Source organism: Rhineura floridana, chromosome 18 (assembly GCF_030035675.1).
Source record: "Rhineura floridana isolate rRhiFlo1 chromosome 18, rRhiFlo1.hap2, whole genome shotgun sequence".
Lineage (NCBI taxonomy): Eukaryota > Metazoa > Chordata > Lepidosauria > Squamata > Rhineuridae > Rhineura > Rhineura floridana.
Window position 1 is genome coordinate 22,346,629 of NC_084497.1, and position 13,271 is coordinate 22,359,899.

Genomic DNA, 13,271 nt, shown 5'->3' on the forward strand with positions numbered 1-13,271 from the left:
CCACCCTGCGTGGGATGGAGGGCAAGCCAGAAGGGGATACTCCGGCCGGGGAGGGGTGGGCGTAGGGGGAAGCGAGCGCGAGCGAGCGCAGAGGCGCAGGGTCGATCGGCGGCTTGGGGGGCGGCGGCGGGGGGGGGGCGTGTGGCGGCGATCAATAAACCTCTGGCGACCGAAACCATGTCTCCGGCGGCGTCGGCGGCTGTGGCGGCGCCCTCTCCCTGGCCAAGATGTCAAGTATTAACCCGGAGGGGCAGATCTGCAGCCGCCGCCGCTCTGAACTCCTCCTGGGCGCATTAAGCTCGGGTTGCTGGCTGCGGGATCCCGGCGCCCCTTGGCTGCTGCGCCGCCGCCGCTGGGGACCTTTGCAAGAAGCACCGTCAGCAGCGGGCTCCTCGCCGCCGCTCCAGCCGGCGCCTGCAAGGTGCTGCTGCTGCTGCTGCTCTTGCTGCGGGAGGCTGATTCCGAGAGCGCAACTTGCAGCCTGGGAAAGGGAGCCGCCGCCGCTGCTCCTGCTGCTGCCGCCGCCGGCTGAGCGCGTCGCCGCCGCCAGCACCATGCCGGCTATCAAGAGGGAGCGCCCGGACCGCGAGGAGCTGGCGCTGGCCGCCTTCAACCAGCCCATGGAGACCTTGCCCGATTACCTGGTCCCCTTGGCGGCCGCCGCCATCCCCGTGGTGACCCCCCACCCGCCCGCCTACGAGCAGATCTTCGCCACCGCCGCCCACCACCATCACCAGCACCAGCAGCGCGCCTACCTGGACTTCCACGCCGCCGCCGCCCACCCGCACCCCCTCCCGGAGGACCTGATGCTGGAGCGCTTCTCCTCCATCCCGGATTTCCAGCCCTTCTTTGACAACGGCGAGCCGTGCATCGAGGTCGAGTGCGGCGAGAACAAGGCGCTGCTCTACATCAATAAGTTGTGCCAGGGCAGCAAAGGGCCCTCCATCCGCTACCGGGGCGAGTGGCTCACCCCCAACGAGTTCCAGTTCGTCAGCGGCCGGGAGACCGCCAAGGACTGGAAGAGGAGCATCAGGCACAAAGGTAACACGGAGGCAGGCAGGGGAAGCCGGAAAGAGAGACAGAATCGAGGCGAGGACTTCTCTCTCTCTGTGTGTCTGCTCGCTAGGCTGACTTCTCTGTGGGCGTGTGTCAGCTTTCGAGGGGCACAGGGCTCCTCGTCAGGCAACGTGTTTGGAAAAGTAGGCAGAGTGCTTGTTCTTTTTTAAGGATGGGACTCTTCCCCCCCCCCCCGTAGATGGAACAAGCCTTTATAATCCCAGGGTGTGCTTGGGTGCAGGGTTGGTCGGCTTTGTGTCTCACAGGGCTGTTGAACTTTGCTGAAACAGCGCGCAACTGCAAAAATGATAGATGGCTGGGGTTCAAGTCTGACTAGTCCTTCCTTCCCTTACTCCCATTCCCAAATCCCAGAACTGCGTGGTGGTTTGGGTCCCGGTCTTCCCCCCCCCCGGGTGTTGCGGCGCGGGGGGGGGGCGAGAGCTCTACTCATGTTCAGAGGCACGCCTGACTCCGGAGTTTCAAAGTTCTGGGCCGGAGTAGCGTGACAGTGTTAACTATCAACACGTGCTAGAGGGAGAAAAGGTCCCGTCAAACTGGAGAAGCACGGCTTTCGCGCCTTAGGAGGGATCGTGTTAACCATTCCCTTCCTACCGCCGCATCCCTTGACGCCCAGCGGAGACAACAGCTGTCTGCCGAATGTGCGTGCGTGTGGCCGTGTGGTATCTTGATGCCCCACGTGTTTGTGCGTGCCTCTTTCGCGAGTCTCGATTCCCCCCTCCCTCTCAACTTTTTTTTTGGGGGGGGGAACTCAGCTGACACGCACACACACCTCTTTCGGCTGAAGCGTGCGTTTGGTGTGTGTAAATGAATGAATGCCGGAGCGGTATCGCGGAATCCGAAAGAAGCGATGGGCTGCGGGGAGGAAGGGGAGCGAGGTCGTGTCGGAAGTTTCACGCGCGGTTAGAAAGTTGCGGAGCTTTCTTGCTGCGCGCCTCTTGATGTGAGCGAAATAAAAGCGAAGCGAGTTGGGGGGTTAGCACGGGAGCGGCAGCACCGAAGGAGGGGGGGGAGGCTTGCTCTTGTTGGGCGGCGGCGTGGGGGAGGGAGAGAGAGAGGAATTGGAGGCTCTTTCCTCCTCCACTTCAAACCGCGCCTGGCGCGCTGCGAAGGACTGTCTGGAGCGCGCCGCAACTTCTCAAGGCCGGCAGCTGAGGAGCCGACGCCTCTTCGGCGCCCTGAGCCTGGTGCGTGCGTGCGCGTGTGTGTGTGTGTGTGTGTGGAGGAGGAGGAGGAGGAGGAGGATCGGATCAGGAGTGCGGCTAGGGAAAGATCGGCTTCACAAAGACAAATCTATCTTTTTGGAGCCGGCTCCCGCGCTCTGTGTTTGGCTGGCGGCTCCTCCCTTGGCTACGGAGCTGTGGTTTTGGCGCTGGGCGCCCTTCGGAGTTGTGTCTGCACAGCTGTTGTTTACGTCTAGCCCGTCGTGTGTGTGTGTGTGTGTGTGTGTGAGTGAGTGAGTGAGTGTGAGAGAGCGAGCGGAGGACCTTTTCTGCCTCGTCGCATCCCTCCGCTCCCTCCCTCCCTCCTCGGGCTGATGCATGCCCCCTTTTCGCGCTGGTTTGCCGCCTCTCACTTTGCAAACGACGGTCAGCAGCAACAACGACAAGGTTTTCGGGTGCGTTTTTTTTTTATTTTTAAAGAATAGCTTCGCATGTGCTCCTAGCGTGTCGCTCTTGAAGGCTGCGATCCTCACTTGGGAGGAAGTGCCTGTGAACTCATTGGGGCTTACTTCCGAGTAGTTGGGGGGATGAGGAGGGGTTGCATTTCTTAAGGATGCCCTAGTGAGGGGAGCTGCGTTTCATCCGGAGTCGGGGAGGCACACGTGGGGGCTGGGCTTCTCTCCCGCGGCTCGGCGTCTTCCGTGGGTTGCTGGCCTCCGGGGTGTGTGTGTGTCGGTCTCGATCTGGGATTGGCCTCGACGTCCCTTTGGGTTGCCCCCTCTCGACCCTTCGGTTAAGAGGAAGAGGAGGCTGCGCCTGCCTGCCTCCGATCTTAGAAGCGCGCCTGTCAGTCTTCGGGCGGATGGGTGGGGGGAGTCGCTTTGGAGAGGGCTGATGCGAATAGAAACCGAAATCGCAACCCGAGCCTCCCAGTCCGGATCCTCCGACGCGCCGGGGCAGGTGGGTGGCGTCGGCAGCGTTGCTGCTTTTTTGTTTTTAAGGGGGGAATTTTTTCAGGGCTGCTGCCTCCCTCCCTCTTTTTTTTTTAAAGCCTCAGTGACACCCCCCCCTCCGGAAAGTGGAACAGCAGGCGGGTGTTGTGGCTGTGCAAGGAGGAGAGGGCAGCCGGTGTGGGGCTCGGCTTGTTCTTGGCACCCCCCCTTTTTGTGGTCTAGGCATTGGGGAGGCAGCTGAGGATGGAGAGAAGCGGGTGCAAGCGACATAGAAGGTGGAGGGAACTCCAAGCGGTGGCTGCCGCCTTGACATGTCATTAGCCGAGGGCTGGATGTGTCAGGCAAAGGGTCCCAAGAGCCATTAGGAGGTGACTGACATCTCGCCTTGTTTATTGATCGCCTGGAGGAGGAGGAGGAGGGTGGCGGCGGCGGCGGCGGCTGCTCTAATGATGCTCCAACTTCCTCCCTGACTCTCCGGGGCTGCCTCCAAGTAGACTCTCCTGCCTCTGGGGAGAGCAGACGTTCAAGGGAGGGAGAGCCGAGTGTGGCAGCGGCGGCCCAGCTGAAGCTGACTTCGCTGCCCATCTCTAACCCCTTGCACTGATGTGTGTGTGTGTGCATGCACGATCCTTGGGGCATTGAGAATCCTGAGCTGTGAATTGCAGATGCATCTTGAATGGGGCTGGCTTGCTGCAAGCCTGGGGTGAGTGGAGGGAGCAGCTCTGCTCTTCCAGCCCCCCCCCCTTTCAGGGTCCCTCTGTTACTTTTCAGCCTGGTGAACATTTTTTTTTAAAAAAACAAGGTTTAGTTCTGGTTCGAGAAGGACTGTTTCCCCTTTTCATCCTTTCCACAGGGTAAAAAGTTCGATTAAGGTACAAGCTAGGAGCTGAAAGGGTGGGAAAAGGAAGATGTTGGTGTGGAGAGATTGGCTTGTTTTGTGCAAAGCCTCTTGATCTGTCTTTTTCCTTAAAGATATTTTTTTTAAAAGCCAAATTAATGTTTTTTCCCATTTCTTCATCTCTACCCCCCATTTTTTCTTCATCCAGGGAAAAGTTTGAAGACTCTTATGTCCAAAGGAATCTTACAGGTACATCCTCCAATCTGTGATTGCCCTGGGTGTCGAATTTCGTCTCCAGTGGTAAGATTATTGCTAAAAACCAAGAAATAAAAACATGAAAACGATTTGTTTTGATTAAGCCCCTTTCTATTTAATTATTGCTCCTTCTGTCCACCCTCCCATTTTTGTTATAGTTGAAGTGTCTGGGGGGGGGGAGGAACAGGTGAATAGGGGTTGCATTCTTCAAGAGCTATTTATTGAGAGCTATATCTTGTAAGGTTCTTATGCCTAACGCATGTGGTTTCAGCTCTGTGTCAGAGAAGAGTTCAGGGTTGCAACCTCCAGCAGGCAGGCAAAGTGCTGTTCAAGGATGCTAGCTCAAATGGAACATTTCAGGATGGGGTTTTGGGGGGGGCAAATGTGGAGAGATATTGCAGCGTGCAAACTTTTCCATCCGCTTTCCTCATCATTCATATTCCCTTTCTGGTCTATTATTCAGTTGTGCAAAATAGTTAGAAGAGGATCTGCAGTTAGACTATGATACTGGTATACACCAGTTGCAGAATTGTGTTGTCCACAAAATGGAGAAATAACTATCCTGTCTTGAAAAAGAGAACAGCGTCTCTTCTTTTTTAATTTATAATTTTTCTGAAAACAGGAGTGATTTGTGTTTGCAACATGTTCAGTAGGGTTCGATTAAATGCATGGCCCTAGTCTCAATTGCACTTTGCTGGAATCTTGGTGATACTTTAATCAGTGGGACATACTTTCATGATTTTTACCTCTTAGCATCTTTTTTAGCGCTCTGTTGCATCCTAAATTGGGATGGTGAAAAGATGGATCCCTACCCCAACCCCTTCCCAATAATAGTTATGGGTGGAGAATGGATTTTCAGACCACGTTGGGAGTACAAAATCTGAAGCAGGAATTAGGTTGTCCTCGGCTGTTTAACACAGACTACAGGAGTGCAACGTTATACAGAATATCGGATTTTGGTTTCAATTTGTGGCTATTGAGTCACTTGCCTCAGAACGTCTTGACAGTCACACGGCATCCCAGTTTTCAAGAGAAAAGGTGATGTCACACTCAGTATTTTTTAATCTTGTTGGATAAGAAATACATTTCTGCATCTGGAAACATTTTAAAAGGTGCACAGGAGTATTGAAAGACGAATGACATTTGCGGGTCCATGAAGTGTGATATCCTGTGGTTATTGACATCTGAAAGGCAGCTGATTATTTCTGATGCATTTGCAGGATGGCATGCAAAACTAGGAACTGGCTTGATGGCGGTGTGTTCATTTCCAAAAGGCTTCATTATATATTGTAGGTTTTTTTAAAAAAATTGGGGTGGGTGGGAACCCGTGGTCATAACATCTAAACTGATCTGAGGCTGGCTTAGCGCAGCGGGGAGGAGAGCCTGGCTGGGAGTCCAGAGTCTGTGAGTTCAAATCCCCTCTCGTGTTTCCTGGGTGTAAAGAGCCAGCTAAAGATCACCCCACAGCGAGCGGCTCAGGGGTTACGTGCCCTGCCACCTGTGCAGCCGTGGGCAAGCTGCACAGTCCCAAGGAGCCCAGTTGCCCCTCAGCTGGCAGTTGCAGACAAGGAAGGGGCTGGCTTGTGCAGTTGTGGCCAGCTGAGCAGGCCCTAGCCAGCTGGGAGGACTAGCCTCAGAGGGAGGCAATGGTAAACTCCCTCTGAATACCGCTTACCATGAAATCCCTATTCATAGGGTAGCCATAAGTTGGGATCGACTTGAAGGCAGTCCATTTCCATTTTTAAATTCATAGTTAGATGTGCCCTAAAGAAGGTGGCAAAGGATGGCCAGTTCTTCAGCCTTGGAGAGCCAGATCCCTCCTACCCTGGTTAAACTGCTTTGAGTGGGGGGCACAGTCTAAGCCAGCCTTTCCCAACCTTTGAGTCTGCAGATGTTGGTGAACTACAGTTCCCATAGTTTCTGGCTATTGGCTGTGCTGGCTGGGGCTGATGGGAGTTGTAGTCCAGCAACTTCTGGGGACCCAAAGGTTGGGAAAAGCTGGTCTAGGCCTCCCAGTGATTACAGCATCACTAACCAGCATCAGTCATGGCTCTGGAGAGAATCCAGAGCCCACAGGCTGAGTAATTTGATCGGCTTTTCTTTGTACTCTCTTGGGCACCTGTCCATTTGGGAAATGGGAGGTTGTTCTAGAGCAGCCTTTCCCAACCAGTGTGCCTCCAGATGTTGTTGGACTACAACTCCCATCTTCCTGACCATTGGCAATGCTAGCTGAGTCTGATGAGAGTTGTGGTCCAACAACATCTGGAGGCACACTGGTTGGGAAAGGCTGTTCTAGAGGTTCCTGTGGGCGTTGGAGCACCCCAACGTCTCTGCAATGAGACGGGGGGGGGGTTCTGCTTGCTGCATTATGCTATTTTGTAGGCCAGGCTGAGAAGAACCTGTGGCTCTCCTGCCGCTGTTGGATTCAAATTCCCACCACTGCCAACAGTCAGGAACAATGGGAGCTGTACTCAAACAACAAAGGAACTCGTTCTCGTTCGAGCTCGGCATGTCTAGAAAAGGGATTAATTCCAGTTCACATTTGTCCCTTTGTAAAATGAACTAGTTCCTAGTCCGTGTTCAGTTCGCAGTTCAACTCAAGTTCCTCCAATTGATCCTCAGCAATTGTTTCCACCCCATTGTTCAGAATGATACAAGCAGCTCTGTTGGAGTACAAGATATACTTAAGAAGGCTAAGAAAACACACATATATATACACACACACACACAGTATGGGCTGTGAATGGTTTTGTTTATTTTCACCACCAATTATGTCCTTTAAGCTTAAAGGCTCAAATGTTCTAAAGAGTTTTTTTTTTTTTAAGGTAAGAGAAGATGAGGTAGAAATAGTTCAAATTCTACCCTGAAACAAACTTAATTCAAGTTCAGTTCACCCAGAAATTATGTGAACTTCTTTATTGTTCAGAGATTTTTGAACTAATTCAGTGAACGTCGTTAAACTGAATTAGTTTGTTCCAATGACTATTAATGCCTTTGATGGAAGAGGGCTCTAGACCACAAAAACTTTTATGCTCTGATGATTATTTTAGCCTTTTAAGATGCCACAAGGCTCTTTGTTTGTTTGTTTGCTTCAACAATTTGTATGCCGCTTAATTACAGTCACTTCTACATGACGTATAAGAAACAACATGCAATGAAAATAAAAATAAGTTAAAACAACAAAATCAGAATTCAGTTAAAGTGCCTGCTGGAATATTTTTTTAAAAGAAAATCTTCACTGGGCACTGGAAGTTCAACAGGGAGGGAGCCTCTCTTCACCTCAGTTAGAAGGGAGTTATATAAAATTGGGCCCACATTACTGAACGTACAGCTCTTGGTGGATCCGAGCCATGTGTCCGAGGCATGGGGGGCCACTAGCAGAGATTCCCCAAAGACCTCAGTAACCAGGCAGGGAGGTACGGAGGGTGCCAATGCAAGATCAGGCCTCTTCAGTAGTGGCTCCCTGACTGTTGAATGCTCTCCCCAGAGAGCCCACCTGGCACCATTGCTGTCAGTGTTTTGGCACCAGGTGAAGACATTTTCGTTCACCCAGGTATTTTGATCCTAATTAGTATTCATGTTTTAGTTGGGTAGGATAGGATGTGGCCTTTTTATGTTGTTATGTCTTTTTGAGAGCCAGTGTGGCGTAGTGTTAGACTATGACCTGGGAGACCAGGGTTCAAATCCCCACACAACCATGAAGCTCACTGGGTCACTTGGGCCAGTCACTGCCTCTCAGCCTCAGAGGAAAGGCAAACCCCCTCTGAATACCGCTCACCCTGAAAACCCTGTTCATAGGGTCACCATAAGTCGGAATTGACTTGAAGGCAGTCCATTTCATTTTTATGTTTTTTTAAATATCTGATGTATTTTAAATGTTATATTAGATTTTTTTATTATTATTGAGGCACTTTTTGTAGGAAGTGACAAATATAATAATTATAAGTAAAAATAATAAAAAGGATCAGGCTGTCCTTAAGATGTATTTTTATTTATTTATTTATTTAATTACGCTTTTAAACCGCCCTATAGCAACGAGCTCTCAGGGCGGTGTACAGCAAGATAAAACCACATTTAAAAACGAACAAGTGTGGAGTACAGCATACACTATAAAACATATTTAAAAACAAAATTAGAATACAAATTAAAATAAAAATACAATTACAGTTAAATTTAAAATAAAATTAAATTTAAGCTTAAAATGCCTGGGCGAAGAGGTAGGTTTTTACCTGGCGCCGAAAAGATAACAAAGAAGGCGCCAGGCGTATCTCATGTCCTGGACCCAAGTTGATTGATTGATTGATTAATACAAGAACCTTGAACCTGGCCCAGTAGCAAAGTACAGCCAGTGCAAACCTTTGAGCACCAGAGTTATATGCTGGCGATAGTCTGTCACCATCAACAGTCTAGCAACTATTTGTTGTTTTTGCTGCAAAAGACATAAGAGGGCTACACAAATGGATGGCTGGAGCCCCTGTCACCTGAGGGCATGTTCTCATGAATATCCTTGTCCCTTTAGCTGGGTGTTGAAGAGCTGAGCAGGAAATATATAAAGCAATATCTCCCCTTTCCAGGAAATGGGAATTGTGGTGCATTTAGGTAATTTTAGATTTGGGGCTTATATCTGGGGTGGGGCAGCTTTAAATGATAATGTGCATCACCTGTTTTAAAATATACTAAGACAGCCCTGTTGCGGGGTGGCTTCTGCTCAGTAGTGCTTGCACATCTGCCCAAAAGTCCTGACCTGACGGCACCAATGAAGGCAATCCATATTGCACAAAGTTCCAGGCAATATTGCCCTGTGTTTAACTTTACCCTCTGAGCTAACCCCACAATGCTGTATGGCCACATCTGCATTATACATCTAAAGCAGTATCATACCACTTTACACGGCCATGGCTTCCCCCAAAGAATCCAGGGACCTGTCGTTTGTTAAGGGTGCTGAGATTTGTAAGGAGACCCCCATTCACCCTCGCAGAGCTACAAAAGCCCCTGGGAAGAGGGACGGATTGCTAAACCACTCTGGGAATTGTAGCTCTGTGGGGGAGAATAGGGGTCTCCTAACAACTCTCAGCACCCTCCGTTTCCAAGATTCATTGGGGAAAGCCATGACTGCTTAAAGCTGTATAATAGCGCTTTAAATGTATAGTGCAGATGTGGCCTATGTGTGGGGCTAGTGGTGGTCACCAGAATTGCCAGTGATGTTCAGGCTGTGTCTCTGAGCCCCAGACATCAACTCTGTGTAAGACCATGCCCTAAAAATGAGCAGTAAGGGGCAGTGCTGAAATTCACAAGATCAAATAGGCAGTCTAAACAGTTGTGCAGTCCCTAATTAAAATGGGGATAGAAACTCCCACAGCTTTCCTTGCATGCAGTTGCCACATTGTTAGGCTTTCATATCATTCTTCTCTTGCCCGCTTCCCCCATCATCACCCCAGAACCCTCTCTGGAGAAAAGACTAGAGATGTGTCTGGTGTAGATAATTGTTTAAAATTGTTAGTCAAAAATAGTCTATGAAGAGTAAAACTCCCTGGAACACAGCGTCCCTGGAAATCTGAATAGTGTACCAAGTATTTGACTGTGTGTTTTTAAAACAATAGTTTTAAAAGAGTTTGGCTTAGCTTGTGGCTTTATTTGGGCCAGTTGGGCTTGCCTGCTTTTAGTCCTGGATGTTTTCATGGCTTGGACTAAATAATCATAATCATAATGGGAAGCACAACAGATGCATGTTTACTCAAGACTGCAATTCTTTGAGGCTGAAAAACCTCACATCCATTTCAACATCAATGTGTTTAATAATTTGGCACTGTGAGCTAAATATTTCGTGTGTATGTGCCATGTACATGTCTGAGTGGAAGGGTTTTTTTGGAGGGAAAAAGCATGTTCGACACATGGTTTGCCAAGTTGTCATTACACACTTGGCTCTTTATGATATATGGTTGTTTTCACAGGGTTACGTGCTTGGTCCAATACAGGTGATTTTGTGCAGGGTACCATTCACAAGGTGTCTGCCAGTATGGGTCCTCATGAGGTAGTTTGCTGTGCATTTTGGAAAGAGTGGCTTGCTCACATCCATGTACAAACTGAGAACTGATCCATCCTGGGCAGAGGCAAGAGTGCAGTAAAGCTCTTCTGTATGTGTATATGTATAAAGATGTCTGTGCTCTTGCAAAAGCAGTTACACAGTTGGAGAAAATTCTACAGGGGCCCAGCTTCTAACTTTGCAAAGGGAGTGTAAAGTGTGTTGTCTACTGTGAACAGAGGAGAAGTGAGGCAAAGAATATATTTCCACTCATTGCTTGAGGCTGTCTCACTTCCCCTCCACACTCGCTGCAAATGTAAAATCGGTGGCAACGGTGCATAATCTTCTTTAGATCACACTTATTTGCCCCAATGAACCTCATAAAATTTACTTCTCGCTTCCCATTCTACTAATCCAACTACCTAAATATCCCTTAGTTGATAACTTGTAGCTTGAAACAATTATTACTCTTTAAATTTATATGCCGCTTCCATATAAATGTGCTCAATAGAACAAAAATGCAAATCAGTACATCAGTTGACAGTCAAATACTAAATCATTTCAAAATATAACCCAACAAATAACTCAGTTTGATTGCATAAACTTTATAATATTTAAAGTCATAAAACAAAGAGTTAACACATCATTTAATGACAAACATACTAAACAGCGTGCTGCCCTCCACATGCCAGACTGCAACTCCCATCAGCCCCAGCCAACATGGCCAATAATCAGGGACGGTCAAGGAAGCATGTCTCAGGATAGCTGCCTATATGTTCTCGGGCTGTGCACTCTGAAGCAGCCCCACTGCAAACATAGCTTGAAGATTGCAGCAAACGCCCTTTCCATCATGTTGTATGCCTCTTGATAGTTAAACTCATTTAATAAAAAAAAAAGTATGGAGGATGGGAGTTGCTTTTGATGGGTAACTACCAGGCTAAGTTCAAGGTGCTGATTTCAGCTTATAAAGCCCTATACAGCCTGGGACCAGGATACCTGAAAGATCGTCTTACCCTTTATATACCCAGTTGATCACTGTCCTGTGCAGGTGAGGGCCTCCTGCAGATGCCATATCATCAGGAAGGCTGTTCTGCACAGTATAGGAATCGGGCCTTTAGTGTGGTGGCACCTGCCCTTTGGAATTCCCTTAAATACTAGTCAGGCACCATCTTTGTTATCTTTTAGGTGCCGACTAAAAACCTACCTCTTTCAACAAGCCTTTTAAGTAGAGACCTTATCCCAGTCTGCATCTGTAATGGAATTGTTTTCAAGATGTTTTTATTGTTTTATCGCTTGTTTGGCTCCTTTTGGGAGGAAGAAGGGATATAGCAACAACAACAATAAAAAAAATAGAAAATTGCCCCACTTGCTTGCCTCATAGCCAAGGGGTGTGAGCACTGAAATTCTCTAACATGGAACTCTCTGTTCTTGCAAATATTAAATTTATCCAATCCTTCCTCCCTCCCTCTCTTTCCTCCACCTTACCCCCCTTTCTCTTGAGTCAAATTAAATTTGTAGTGTCAGGGGCTTTAATCAACCTCAGTGAATGGTTGGAGACCACCCTCAGCCACCCAGAATGAGTGAAGGGCGGGAAATTGATTTGAAGAGGAAATTGCATTTGGCTATAGATCCACGTTTGGAAATCAGCTTGGCAGGAAAACATCCCCTCCTTCACTGCACCTTGTGCCTGAAGCTGCTTCTCAGCTGACTTTTCTCCCGCTATGAAACCTCATTAGGAAAATCCAAGAACGAGAGACTGATAAGGAAGGGCCGTTGCTCAGTGGCAGAGGATCTGCTTTGCAAGCAAAACGCCCCCAGTTCAATCCCCAATGGCATCTCTAGGTAGGGCTGCGAGAGATTCCTGCCTGAAACCTTGGAGAGCTGTTGCTAGCCAGAGTCAGTGAGCTAGATGGACTACCAGTCTGACTCTGTATAAGGAAACTCCCTTTTTCTTAAGGGAAGGGCCACATAGCTCAGTGGTAGAGCACCTGCGTTGCAAGCGGAAGATCTCAGGTTCAATCCCTGCAATCTCCAGGTACTGTTGAGAATGACTCTTGCCTGAAACTCTGGAGAGCTGCTGCCAGTCAGTGTAGACAGTACTTAGCTACATAGACCAAAGGTCTGACAGGAGAAGGCAGCTTCCTATGTTTTAATATGTGTCTCATGTGCTGATGATGTTTCATGTGAATGACTGAATGCAGTAATGTGGCTTGTTAAAATACATATTTTACTCTTGCTGTGTGTAAGGCCTGTGTTGTAAGCATCCCTTGGAATTGGGGTGGTTCAGTTGGGAAGATTGTGGTCTGTTTCCCAGTGAATGGGATTGCACCGTAGGACATCCTTAGGACAAACTCATCTTGCTTATATACATTCACTGGGAACTCTGAGAAAATTTGTTAGAGAGTGGACCAGTGCTTAGGACTTCAATGAGAGGGGTCCTGGGCTCAAATCCACAACATGCCATTATCATCATTAAACGATGGTGGAAGATAGTCCGTGCAAGCCTTACTCAGAGTAGACCCATTAGAATGAATGCTGCTTAGTTAATCTTGCCTAGTATTAACATCAATGGGTCTAGTCTGATAGGATTAGCATTGAATACCACCCATTATTTCATGATAATAATGGGTGGCTGGCTGGGTGTGTTTGTTGCAGATTTGAACCTAGAATGCCTTTTGCTGAACTCCTATTCAACTAAGCCCTACTCAGAGTAGACCCACTGAAATTAATGAACCCGTTATCCCTGTCTATTAACTTCAGTGAGTCTACTCTGAGTAGGATATAACAATAATAATTTTTAAAATATGTTTTTAAGATGTTTTAGAGTGTTTTTGTTTGGTGCCCTGGGCTCCCTCTGGGATGAAGGGTGGCATATAAATTTAATAATAAGTCCTACTCAGAATAAACCCATTGAAATTAATGAACCTAAGTTAGGTATGTCCAGTAACTTCAATGGTCCTGCTCTG

At 48.5% G+C, this 13,271-nt stretch overlaps 1 protein-coding gene across 3 annotated transcripts in view; it reads left to right on the plus strand.

Annotated features, from left to right (window-relative positions):
- Nucleotides 1-201: 201 nt before the first annotated feature.
- The window catches only part of SAMD11 (sterile alpha motif domain containing 11), a 203,160-nt gene continuing 190,090 nt past the window's right edge, over nt 202-13,271 (plus strand). For 2 of the 3 annotated variants that reach the window (XM_061601276.1, XM_061601277.1), the window contains exons 1-2: nt 202-1,041; nt 4,237-4,328. In XM_061601276.1, coding sequence (XP_061457260.1) covers nt 228-1,041; nt 4,237-4,328 — 906 coding nt within the window. In that variant the 5' untranslated portion in view covers nt 202-227. The remainder of the gene's footprint in view (nt 1,042-4,236; nt 4,329-13,271) is intronic. The other variant, XM_061601278.1, reaches the window with a different exon arrangement.